At 36.3% G+C, this 14198-nt stretch overlaps 1 protein-coding gene across 1 annotated transcript; it reads left to right on the forward strand.

Moving 5' to 3' along the window:
- Positions 1-3087: 3087 nt before the first annotated feature.
- On the forward strand, positions 3088-4031 carry LOC306639793 (olfactory receptor 5D16-like; the record flags this gene model as incomplete). The annotated part of the gene is given in 2 exon segments (XM_079103524.1): positions 3088-3373; positions 3376-4031. Coding segments are annotated over 2 exon segments (942 nt in total).
- Between the last annotated feature and the right edge of the window lie 10167 nt (positions 4032-14198).

Raw genomic sequence — 14198 nt, forward strand, 5'->3', positions numbered from 1 at the left:
TTATAGGATATTGAGATATTGTAATAACATTAGACATCAGGAGATACTGGTTCTAGTCATATTTAGCTCCTGGGACAGGAAGAAACAAATTCCAAGTATTTTCAGTCTTATACTGAGTATATATGAAGAATGTTATCCACATAGTATCTCTGGCAAGAACGTAACCAAGTAGTCAATGGCAGAATCTACCTACTGCTGGTTAGAGTAATAAAAGGGCACTGAGACTTTGCAAAGAACAGAGGCATAGCAGAAATGTAAGAGACAACTGTTGAATAATAAAAAGTATAATCTCTGCTCTACTTTGTCATTCTAAAAAATATTGTGGAGTGGGAGAATAATCATGGAGCAGAGGGAGATGGTATTCAACTGAGTTAACTTCCACATAAAATGTTTCTAAAGCTGCTGTTGACTTCATTTACATTTTCCATGAAACAATAATTACATCAGAAATGAGTCCTTAATGTTAATTGCTGTTTTGAGGCCCCTGGAGAGTAAGGCAACCAATTTCCTCTAGGACAAGATGCCAAAGGGAGATGGAATAGAAATAAGCGTACCGTGTCTCCCCAAATGAGCTCTCTCAAGACCGGCGGGGCTGCCTTTGCCACTAGGAGGCAAGTTCACAGGTCTGAGAAAGTTCAGATGGTGTTTTCCAAGGAAGGTTTTTAGAAGATGACCTAGATTTTGTCAGATTTTCATGGGAAAATCATTTCCGGAAATTTTGAGCCACTGTACACATTATGTATGGAGTTACTGAGGGTATAGGAAACGTGCTCTTTCTCCAGAGCTTTGTTTGGAGAAATTCGCCTTGAAGAAGTACACTGTGAGTGGGAGAAGTTAGGCCACTGTGAGTTTTCAGGAATATATATCTCCTTCTGTGTGGTAGAATTTAAAGGAGTTTGCAAAAGAAATAGATATTTAAATGAAATGTATTTGAAAGAACTAAGTGAACCTTCTAAGGAAATATAGCAAAGAGAACATGATCTAAATATGTTTTTAGAGCATGGACATAAAGCTGATTTATGAGGGACAAAACAAGAACTATCAGAAAAAATTATAAGAAATATTTTTAAATATCACATTTACCCATATTTAAAGAAAATACAAACTGTTCCATCTGTAAAATACTATCATTTTAGGGAAAAGGAATCTTGATATGGAAATTGTACATTAGAGTGAAGTAGCAATCAGAAGAAACACAAAAAGCTACCCAAATCAAGGAAATAAAGAAATAGTTCTTTACTGAAGATTATGAATCTTTCTTCTTCAATTAAGTCTAGAGATTTTCGTTTTTCACAAATGGGTGGATTCAGCAAGACTTTTCTAGTGAACCGAGGCCAGAGAATCTGTTGTACCTGGTACAATTCACAAGTTAGCTTCCTATTACACAGAATAATCCAGCACGGAAGATAAGTCCTACTGAAGTTTAGAATTATCTGAGACTCAAATTTAACTAGGGTTCTCTAATTTTTCTGACAATGATACCTGAGCACCAATCAGAGAAAGCCCTACAATCTCTCTGTGTCAATAACCCTTTGCTCCTGGATGTCTTCTCAACATCTTAACATTAGTGACAACATCTTAACATTTTCTTCCAATTTTTTGGGGGGGGTTGGAGGAGACAGGTAGTAGAGGGGCAGAATGAGTGTTTCAGATGATTTAATGGGATGAAGAAGAGAGGAGCTGAGAAAGAGAAACTGTCTTTGTGGGTGATTATGGATTTTCATCATGCTTATTCCTTTCTAAGTGAGACATTTCTGTGATCTCCAGTCTGTATGTTTCAGCTTAGTGCCAACATTCAAAATATCTCTGAGACTCTCATCACTTTCTTTCCCGTTTGACATTCTAAAGATTCTCTAAACGGTAAGCAAAATAGTTAGAGCAGTTTAGGAGTCTGAGACAGGAGGATCATGAATTCAAAGATGGCCTCAGCAAAAGCAAGGCACCAAGCAACTCAGTGAGACCCTGTCTCTAAATAAAACACAAAATAGGGGTGGGGATGTGGCTCAGTGGTCAATTGCCTCTGAGTTCAATTCCCAGTCTCCCCCCCAAAATAATAATAATTAGAAAAAATAAGAATGAAAATGTGATATTTATAAATTAAAATGTTAAATTTTCTATCTCCAATGCAAATCAAAATGACAGTGGAGACCCAATAAGTATTTGATAGGGATTCAAGAAAACTGGGTTCATTGATGATCTAATATCGGTAAGTTTTTGGTCAAGACGTGGTGGGATTTATGTGTGGAGGGTGGGTGGTACTAGGGATGGAACCCATGGGCTTGTGCATGCAAGGTTAGTGCTCTGCCACTGAGTTACATCTCCATGGCCTGTATTTATTTATTTATTTTAAAAATATGAGACAGTGTCTATAAGTTACTGAGGCTAGGGTCAAACTTGCAATACTCCTGCCTCAGCTAATTATGGCTTCTTCAAGCTTCACTTTGTTCATCCAGAGAGCAGAGCAGTTTAACAGATAATCTTTGATATTAAAAAAAGGAAATTACAGACTCCTATGTCTGACATATTTAGTTAAGGGAGAATAATTATTAAGATGCTAAATTAATAATTAAACCATGGATATAAATGAAAATTAGATGGACTATTCTTTTTGAGTGTCATAATCTAAGCAAAAATCATTATCAGATAAACTAGTTATAGAATCTATTTCAAATGCTTGCACTTTTCATGAGTAATCACAGGACCAACATAACCATTTCGTTTTGCTAGACATTATTCTTGAAGAATAAATGAAGCTCATTGAGATTTGAATATTGTACATGAGGAATTGATCAAATTTTTCTGTTCAAACTGCTGAGCTAATAATGATTATCTTTGCATATTTTCAAACTACATTGTAGAGTATGAGAATAATTAGTAGTAGAGTTTCTGAGAAAGTAAAATTCACTCATCATATTTCTGAAACTTCAATTCTTTCTGTCTTGCTACTGGATAATTTTGGGGGTCATAAAAGAGATTTATCTTGTTTCACCTTGTATTCTGCTGAGGGGGCGATTAAGCATGATTTTGGAGTCAATCACTTTTCTTATTTTATTTCCAAGATGATTTTCAGATCTCACTGAAAAAAACATGTTTCTGAAAGAGAGAAATAAAACTTCCCATGCCACCTTCACCCTCTGGGGCTTCTCGGATTACCCAGAACTGCAGGTTCCCCTCTTCTTGGTATTTCTGGCAGTCTACACCTTCAGTGTGGTAGGGAACCTTGGGATGATTGTGATCATTAGAATTAATCCAAAATTGCACACTCCCATGTATTTTTTCCTCAGCCATCTCTCAATTGCAGATTTCTGCTATTCCTCTATCATCACTCCCAAGATGCTGGTGAATCTACTGGTAGAAGTCCAAACCATTTCATTTCAGGGTGCATGGTGCAGTTCTTTTTCTTTTGCACCTTTGTAGTTACTGAATTGATTCTATTTGCTGTGATGGCCTATGACCACTTTGTGGCCATTTGTAACCCACTGCTCTACACAGTGGTCATGTCCCAGAGACTCTGTGCCATGCTGGTGTTTGGATCTTATGCATGGGGAGTTGCGTGTTCCTTGACCCTTACATGTTCTGCTTTAAAATTATATTTTCAGGGCTTCAATGTAATCAATCACTTCTTCTGTGAGTTATCCTCCCTCATATCCCTCTCTTGCTCTGATTCTTATCTCAGTCAGTTGCTTCTTTTCACTGTTGCCACTTTTAATGAGATAGGCACATTGCTCATCATTCTTACCTCTTACATGTTTATTATCACCACTGCCTTGAAGATGCCATCAACCAGTGGGCATCGCAAAGTCTTCTCCACCTGTGCCTCTCACCTGACGGCCATCTCCATCTTCCACGGCACCATCCTCTTCCTCTCCTGTGTGCCCAACTCCAAGAACTCCAGGCACACAGTCAAAGTGGCCTCTCTGTTTTACACAGTGGTGATCCCCATGTTGAACCCCTTGATCTATAGTCTGAGAAATAAGGATGTCAAGGACACAGTCAATAAATTAATGCACACCACACTTTTTAAATATTAACTATATATATTTAATATGGTTATCACATCACAATATTTTGAATGAACTCTGGGTCAAGTTTCTTTTTTTTTAAATCACTTTAGATTTCAAAAGGAGAAAACATTTTGCAACTGAAAACATTTTAATATGAACTTTAAATCAGGGAGACTATACTTGGTTTGGCTTGTGTAAACCAGATAAAACTAATTGTTCTTGACTTCTGTCTTTGTCTACAAAATTATATAATGTCATTTGGTTCACAAGTTGATTATGTGTGGCAAATGAAAATGTACATGATGTATCTCCCATATTATTATGTGTAGCTCAGGCTAATGCTGCCCTTCTCTCATTCCTGGTGACTCCTAGAGTTAAAATGCTAAATTACCAGTTGCTTTTGTAAAATTAGTGAAATAAATAAAAGGGAAAGGTTGTTGAACCTTCCAAGGAACTCAAAATCCATTCATGGAGATAAATACAGTAAGTGAGTTTGTGGTGATATCCTTTTCAAATTCATCTGATAAACGATGATGATGTTGTATTTCCTTGCTATTTACCTTGACCTTGAAAGATGGGTATATTTTTAAGAGAAACAAAAAAGCAAGACAGACATTTTATTCTGGAGTTAAGTCTTATTCATCCACTGCTTCATGAAGGCATGAAGTTTTATTCAGGAGCAAGAAAAATGTTCAGGAGGTGATTATAAGTATGGCATTGAAATAATAAATATTTTGAGCTATTATTTTATGCCATCTGCATACAAATTATGTTGTAAGTTAATCCAACGAAGACACATTTGAATAAGATGTGGGTGGTGTTCTAAATTATTTCAGAAAAGGGTTTCACTGCAAAGAATAAAAGGACGTAAGAGGCTTTTAGCATTGCTACTTAGAATAGGGAAAATGCAGAAATGATGTGCTCATTTTCAATATCTATGCCTCTTTTCTATGACTGACTATTCAGGATAAATATTCACGGAAAACTTGAACAAGGGTGTTTGAGAATTCTCTTCATCTTGACTGTTTAGATAGTCTTTATAAAATGCTTCATTGTAGATGTAAATATTGAGAGATAATTACCTTGGTTGGACTTGAATGTAACATTAAATTCACTGTCACTTTTAATTGTAGCCTAGATAAACAAATGAAGACCAAGCCTATTGTGTGTATTAGGAAAGTTGGATATTCCTCTAATAATTGTAATGTTAATTATAGGAAGTTCTCACAGAGATGGTTACCTAATTTGGAAATCTTACATTTATCTTCTGTCATGAATTTTACTTGTCTTATATAATCTTGTGTTCTATACATTTTGTTTGGATAAAATTCCAAATAGGTTGGAAAATTATTAATAGAAGAAATTCTGGGTCTTTTGGGGTACCTAAAGTGAAAAATGAGCTTATGTCCATTCAATGAAATAGAAGTAATTTTTACAGTAGCTATATAATTGTAAACTTATCATGATAAATTAAAAATCACTTTTTTCTAGTTAATATTGCATTGTTAATGTTAATGAACTAGTCTCTGGAATGCATTGTTATCTTCATTTTTATTTGTTTGTTTATTTTTGCTAGACTTGGGATCAATCCATGATCTTACATGAGTTAGGCAAACACTCTACCACTGAGATTCACCTTCAGCTCCATGGTTGGTTTTGATCTCTTCCCTAGAACAATGGTGAGAAAGTACCATAAAAGTTATATTAATCTTTCTTGAAACCATGAATAATGAATATAGTGATGAATAATTCACTTTCAAAGAGCAAACCCTTATATTTCTTTCCTTACTTGGTAAATGGCAATAATATTCTTGTTCAGTTAGAGACACTATCTCATTAACCTTTAATATGAGGAAGTGGAAATACATATTATTTAATGCTCTTATCAATGATTTAAAATATTAGAGTCATAAAATAAAGATAAAATTTGGTGATTCAACCAGAGGCACAATCCTTTCAATGAATATTGAAGTAAAATTGTGCATTTGCCATTGTATTTTAACTTAGGATTTCAAAGTGTCTCTGGTAGATGTGATATCTGTTATAAGGAACAAGATTTATGTTTATGTTTTATAATTTTTTATTCATGTGCCTTTTAAAATATTCAGTTCTGAAAATATATAAAATTTTAGAACTTTTATACAATTTTAAAAATTATTCATTATGAATTTAAATAGAAAACAAATGAGTTATAATTTACATTGCGTTATCATATGTCATATGTCCATCATAATTAATCTGAAATGGACAAATGTTTCATTTCTCTTGCTCCTGAACTCACATTAAAATTGTACAAATTCTTCACAACAGTGTATCTTATCAACATATGAGTATATAACTTTGTCACCTAAAAAATGTCTGTTAATTGACCTTTTATTTCCTGTGGTAATAAAGTTCTGTTTGAGTTTTACTCACAAATAATCAATATGATAATTACTACACTACTTCTTGGTATAACTTATATTGCACATTTTTTGGTAAAATATTCAGAGAAACTGTACTATGTCACTGGAATTACACCTCTTAATTATATTATTAAAAAGAATTGTATTTTAAAATGATTTAATTATTAAAAATATCTATAGGTGCTGTTTCCATTATTAGAACAATAAAGCTCTTAGCATCCTTAAACTGGATCACATTGAAACAAAAATGGAAAGAGAAGTGCATTTTAATTTTTTTGACTAGCAATGTTAATATTTTTTAACATCACCAACACAATGTGTCAAAATACTCATGAGTGCTTGCCATCAATAATTAATAGTTGATTATGATTATATTATTCTAATTATTAATGAAAACAAAACTGGTAATTTTCTTATTTTCCAAAAGAATTATGGAAAACTACTAGAAAATTTCACTTTCTTAGTTTCTGAGCTTATTTTAGAAGTTTGTAGGATGATTTATTAAATGACAAACTGTTTGATTTTCTTTATTGAATCTTTTTTTAACCCAATGTTATCATAATACTGGCTTCATTTAAGACTTAGAAACTCAGATTGGTGTCAGTATTATGACAAAAAAAATTGTTCTCGAATTAGATATTCTAAAAATGCATAACTTTTCTACAACTTGTCACTGGGAAGTCAGTTAACAAAGCTTTAAGTAACCAGTAACAGTATTACACAACTGGTGGGGGACAATCCAGAAAGATCTTTTCTAAAAAATGGTACAAATGGGAAAAGCTAAGCTTAAATTGGATGAGGCAGTAAAATTGTTGGCAACACAACCCCACCATAAACACAAAGGAACAGGAGAATGATTTGTAACTTGTAGCACATTGATGTATGAGAAAAATTGTGGATGAAAAGCAGCTGCCAAAAGCAGAAAATGCTGAGAGATTAAAGTGGCAAACCAATCCAGGATTACACGAAGTGCAGTTTACTAGGGTTTAGAGAGAGAGGCAGCATATCTTTGGTAGCAGAAAGACAGGAGGATTCCTATAAACCTATGCAGAATAAAGGGGTTAATGTGCTCCATTAAACAAAGGTGACCTGAGGCCAACTGGAGTATACTTAAGCTCCCCCCTCAAAAAAGCTATTAATAAATCAAATAGTCCTCCTCAGAGGCTAGCATGAAATATTATCATCCTATAGGATCCTATGTGATCACCAAATAGGTAGGATGACACTTATCAAGATGGTTATTGTCATATTGAGGAGGATCCTTACATTCTACTCCTTGAAATTTCTCTTAAAATCCTACAGCCTTCCCTTGTGCAATATGCCCTGAGCCTGTGAGGGTTTATCATTTTGTTGGTGGTATCCTACAAAGCCATCTGTCTATACTGCTAACAGGTTCTAAAGCAGCAGTTGAGGCACATGAAGGAAAAGAAAGAACAGTAAACTAACAAGGATAACAATTAATGTTTTTTCACCAAGAGATCTAGGATTGAGGATAACAATTAATGTTTTTTCAACAAGAGATCTGGGACTGAAATGCAAAAAATTAGCATTTCTCCCAAAGATGACAGAGACAGAAAGGGTGGTGATTGGGTTCTTATGTGACATGATTGTTGTGATGAGGTTTGTACACACTGTCTTTTGTTTTGATAATAGCACACCTTCCCCTCGTTCTGTTATTAAATCAAGGGCCATGTGATTTTATTTTAAAACAGGTAAACAGCAAATGTATGTAGCCATGAGTAAAAAAAAGAAAAATCAATATAGAAATGCTGCACCTTCCAGCAAAACAATAATTACAAGTGGCACCATATTTGCTAGACCATGGGGCAGTAGCAGCTGATGCACAGAGCAAACTGCACATATTAATTGATGGTATGGTGTCCATTAATAAATCCTAAAACTAGGAATAAAAAGGCATGCTCCATCAAGAAGCTGACATTAGTACCCTACATTTGCTTAGACTACCCAGGGCTCAAAGCCATGACGAGGGACCAGAATCCAACAGGATGAACATGGCAAACATGAACCAATTCAGATGGGCCAGAAACACCACACACCAGGATAAGCAATATCCAAAACACCGTGGGGGAACAGACCATTTGAGTTCTCATCTAAGAGTCTCCTCCCTTGGGTTTAGCATTTGTATGTTTGTAAAATTATCACTCTGTTAGTCTATCACCTTGGACAAAATCTGGATGCATAGATTAGAAAACTGTGGCAGGTAACAATGTCCCCAGGTACTCATAAGGGGAAGGCACATCAGCCTTATGAATGTGAAATTTTCTTTTTTGCTTTTTTTTTTTTTTGGTGGGAAGGGGTATTGGTACTGGGAATTCTTTACTACTGAGCCACATTCCCAAGCCTTTTTAATTATTATTATTTTTTATTTTTATATAGGGCCCCACGGTGTTCCTTAGGGTTTTGCTAAGTTGCTCAGAATGGTCTTGAATTTACCATCTTCCTGCTTCAGTCTCCTGAGTCGCTGGGAATTCAGGCATGTGCCAACATGCTGGATTGGAAGTCAAAATTTTCTGAGGATTCAGTCAATCAATGTGAGCATCTATTAGGGGCCATATCTGTTGCTAAGACATTTATTCTCTCCACTAATCCCGTTGCTTGGAAGTTATAATTCAGATGTAAGTAGTATAATACATCATTCATTTGAGCCTAATCATGAACAGTACATCTTGTAAAATGGGTGCCTTAGTTGTTATTATTCATGGATTGAGTATACCCATGCATCACATTTAAGTTCAAGATTATTATTATTATTATTATTATTTTGGTACGGTGGGGGTTGAACTCAGGGGCACTCAACCTCTGAGCCACATTTTGCATTTTATTTAGAGACAGGGTCTCACTGAGTTGCTTAGCCCCTCACTTTTGCAGAGGCTGACTTTGAATTCTCAATCCTTCTGTCTCAGCCTCCTGAGTTGCTGGGATTATAGACTTGTGTTGCTACCTGGCTTATGTTCAAGACTTTGATGGTGGCAGTTTGGTTAGCTTTCTAGCTAGGAAAGTTTTGTGTGAGGCCAGTAACTGTTACACAAGTTACAGTGTACTTAGGTCCCTTAATGACTTGCATGACACCAGTGTAATCAATTTGGAGTCCTGAGGAGGTTGAACAACTCAGTTTATTTGTTCTTGAATGTGGATAAGAAAGTGGGGTGGTGGGGTGAACCCACCTAACAAAGGTTCTCAAATTGCCACCAAGTCACAATATTTCAGTTGTGAACATGCTTCCTTAGTTGTGTTCCACTCTACATAAGTCCACTCTTTCTACACAAGTCCACTCTTTCTTTATGATCACAAGGCCATTTCAGTTATCTGGGTTACACCAGAACCCACACCTTAGTGAAAGTATTTGCCTCCATATTTCAGGGGAAGAGCATTTAACATGGTGGATACCCAACATGCAGCCAATTTTGTCTCCCTGGTTCATGCCGCTGTCCACACATGCTGCTGTCCACATATGCTGCTGTCCACATATGCCGCCACACCATGACTCCACAGTGATGCTTTCCCAGTATGAACAATTGCTCCAACTGTGATTGTACCATCTACATTTTAAGGATAGCACACTGCCCAGTAGTTCAGCTCAAACAAGTCATGGTTCTGAGATCCTGTCAATCATACTGCCCTTAGTTCTGCCCATTCACTGCACTGATTTTCCCCCGCCTGAAACCAGAGAGTATCCTGGTTGGGTTCTAATGCTGCAGCAATACGGATTCTTGGGCTCCACCTGCTGAATCCATCTGTATGCCCAGAATTTTTTAGTGTGGGAGCCAACCCCTTCAGCACCTGTTGCATTACAGGCACTGGTACAATAGCATGGGGGATGAGTTGATTTTTATAATTAACCAGACTCAACAAAGTCTGCAGCTTGGAGGTCGATAAGTTGTTAGAATGCTTTGCTGTTGTAAATATATGTGCTGTTGATTCAAGGTAGGGGTCAGTGTTGTGGAGGACTGAGATTGTTTTAACAGATCATCTACCTGCTTTTAGAAGTGAAGCCAATGTGCACTGTGATTGGAAGAGTCTTGGTTGGTGGTTTCACCAGTACTAGGGCATTTTGTATTGCTAGGACTGCCATTTGAAAGGGATTTAATTTCAGCTTCCTTTAAAAAAATGTTTAAAAAAATGCACAAGTGTAACTTTTGTCCTTGTCACTCTTGTAAGACAGCTGCTTCAGACCATCTTTCATATTGAAATCTAGTCGTATTAGCATACCTGGTAGATGGATACTGTAGGCTTATACTTGTGTTGTCAAGATGTTTGCCTTTTTGAATTCTGGGAGACAATACAGACCTATAAAATCCCCTTTATAATTAACTAATATAGAGGATATAGGCATTGAGATAAATAGTGAATGAAAGTTTGTCAGTCAAACAGAGCCCTACAAAAGTGTAGGCATACTTTACTGCATGAGGTATAGGAAAAATCTGACTTCATTGAATAGTGTCCCAGGCATTGAATTAGCTTAATCTGCTCAGATTACCCCAGGGAAATTTACAAATAGTGTGATCTCCTATATTTTAGAGGGATAATGACTCAACTTCTTACCTGGAGGTTGGTACAAATGTGATCTACTGTCTTCTGTAAGACAGCATGATCATCTCAGAAAAATGTAATCAGTATAATGAAAGTAGACATGATCAGTAGGAAATGATGGTGAGGGCAAGACTGTGGATTGAACCAAGGGGCACTCTAACACTAAGCTGCATTCTCAACTCTTTATTTTGAGACAGTCTCTCTACATCACCACACCTGGGCTTGAGCTTATGATTCTCCTGCTTGAGCTTCCCAAATAAAATTACAGGCAATCACCAGTGCATCTGGCATTCAAAGTGAGGTTTAGAGCCAACATGCAATGATGTTCTCCACAGAAACAGGAAAAGCTCTCATGAATTCACTCAGAAAAACTGGAGGTCCAGAATAGCCAAAGCAATCCTTAGTAACAAAAGTGAAGCAGGAGGCATCTAAGTATCAGAATTATACTACAGACCTAGAGTAGTAACCAAAAAAAGTATGATTTTGGTATCAAAGCAGACATGAAGAACAATGGAACAGAATAAAAGACACAGAGGCAAAACCAAATAAATATATTTATCTCATACTAGAAAAAGGTGCCATAAACATACCTTGGACAAAAGATAACCTCTTCAACAAATGGTGCTGGGAAAACTGGAAATCCACATGTAGCTGAATGAAATTTAATTTTGTTGCATTCTCTGGATATTTTGCACTACCTTGTACACACTTCCCACCTAGGGCATGGGGTTGATAGGACCCCACTTTGCTTTTCTCTTCGACACAACCAGACCATTCTGATTTAAGCCAAAATTCTCCCACAGATTTTTTTCAGTGTTTTCCCAAACAAAATAGCTATTCCAGGGATATTTTCAAGGGTTTCCTAGAATGAATGTAGGAGCATCTGATACAGTGCCAAGGGTGCTTAATGCAGTGATACTTGCTTCTCCTTCATAGTTTTGTCCTCATCATATCTTTAGTGATTGTCCCTGGCCCTGGAAGACATGGATTGAGTGCATGGATTTGAGTGCATTTATTAGAGCAACAGTTTCCTCTCTATTTTGGTGGACAAGCATAAAGTGAATTCTGTATGAGACCTCAAGTTTACCTCTATTTCCCTCACCCTGGTGCAACTTGGATCCCACTCCTAGTTTCAGAATTTCAAGGGATTCATCCAAAATGACCTGCATTGACTGAATGTTCAGGCTAATTGTCTCTGTGGGAAGAGCAGATAAGAAAGGGCGCAGTTGCTTTATGCCTTTCCATAGAGCTACCAGCAAGTCACTAGGTGGGGTTGATTACCTATCTGAAACATCAGTGAGTGTGAAGATTATGCAACACTTGTTTGCAGACTGGTCCCTTTTTTTCCCTCTTTTACCCAGACATGTTTGTTCTATCCACTTAAATATGTTTAGTAAGTAGACACTATTAGCTCTATTAGAGCCACTTTACCTCTGAAACTGCTATGGCTTCCTCAGCATCATACAAAGACTATTCTATAACTACAATAGGAGAGAGAGGGAGAAGGGTACCATATCAAAATCAAAAGGCTAAAGAAACCGAAGGGAACCACACAATTCTCAAGGAACTAGGAGAGAGAAAGGGGAAATGCCCTTTTCCAGGGGCTTCAAAGAATGACCCTGTTTCCTCAAAACAGGATCAGTACATGAGCCATCAGGCAACTGGAGGTAGAAATATCAAACATCAAAGACACAGAGATGAAAGCTCTTTACTCCTCAAGAAGTGAATATCCATGTATTTGTAGATTAATTACCTTAGTATACATAAGCATTTTATATACTTTCTTAAAACAATTGCCTGGGTGTGTATGTTTCACAAACCATAACCTCAGTTAATTTTGCTTTTTTAACATTTAGTAAGCACTCAAAAATGTATGCTTTATGGTCTCTTACTTTATTTTCTTTGTTTTTCCACTTTGTACCTGAGGTGTGTAGTGATACTCCAGGCTAGTCAATGTAAAGAGGAGCAAAAGTCCTTTGAGTCCAGCAAACTCCTCAGGACAAAATGTGCTCTCTTTGAATGGTTTAGAGATGCTCTGCAACTCCTCTGTCCTTGAGGCCTGGAGACATTCTCTTATTATAATAACCGTTGGTGGTAGTGGACTCTGAGAAGCAAGGAAGTTATGTGATCTGCACATGCCCAAAGCTAATGGCACTATGTAACCTAATGTAGCTTCATATGACACTGGAATAGAGAATAAACTGGATGGGCTTTTCCATGGAAGCCACTTCTTGCTGTTCACTGTCCTGTGTGCTTGCCTTTTTATTGCTCTTCACTTAACCTTTATATCTGGACCACAATTAACCTTGACATGGGGGAGAGGCTTCTGCTTTGTAAACCAGGTTGGAAGCTCAGCACTTGATCAAAGTATGCTTGCATTCTTGTATTGGAGATATTGCTTTAGATATAGAGCAACACTGAGTAATCACCTAAGAGGTTCATTGTGAAAATGGAAGAGAAGAATTTAATCAGGGCCAAATACAGGGAAAAAGCAAAGAAATATTTCCTGGAGGAAGTGATGGGGACATGATTGCTGACAATTCTAGCACACACATGTGCTTTTACTTGTCAAGGCTCTTTTACATACCGACCTGTTTAGTTGGTATATAAATCTCCAGTGTTATAGATTCACATGCCTGAAAAATTTCCTAGTGTCAAACCCTGCACTAGAAACCCTTCCAGTCCACACTTCTTCTTTGTTCTGGGACTGAATAACACCATAAGGAAGACTATCTCCTTCCCCCTGAATTTACATATTCTCTTTTAGAATATATCTCACTATATTTTTATTTATTGTCTGAAGTCATTATGAATTATTTCTATGCTCAGTTAATTAATGTCTGCTACTTCTACAAAAATATCAGTCACTTGTAAATAAACTACTGAAATCACAAAAGCATGCAAAGTGCTTACATGTGCCAAAAGTCAATTAGCAAAAACATTTTCTAAATCTTTGTAAAATTGAATTTGAATAAAAAATTGATCATATGAAATGTTGGAAATTGAAAGGCTCAGAAACTATATACAAAGATGGGACACCAATTATTGATTCAACAGCAATAATGAAACAAGGCACATGGAGATCTGCAACATTTTTTTATAATCATACCTTAATACTAGTGCACATTTTATTAAATTAATTATGCAATATAATTTTGTTTCTTGCATATCATGAAATACAATTTTGCAAAAACAACCACTTTAAATAAATATGCATATGTATAGATAGTACAATTAT

This window comes from Sciurus vulgaris, assembly GCF_902686455.1.
Source record: "Sciurus vulgaris genome assembly, chromosome: 11".
NCBI classification, from domain to species: domain Eukaryota; kingdom Metazoa; phylum Chordata; class Mammalia; order Rodentia; family Sciuridae; genus Sciurus; species Sciurus vulgaris.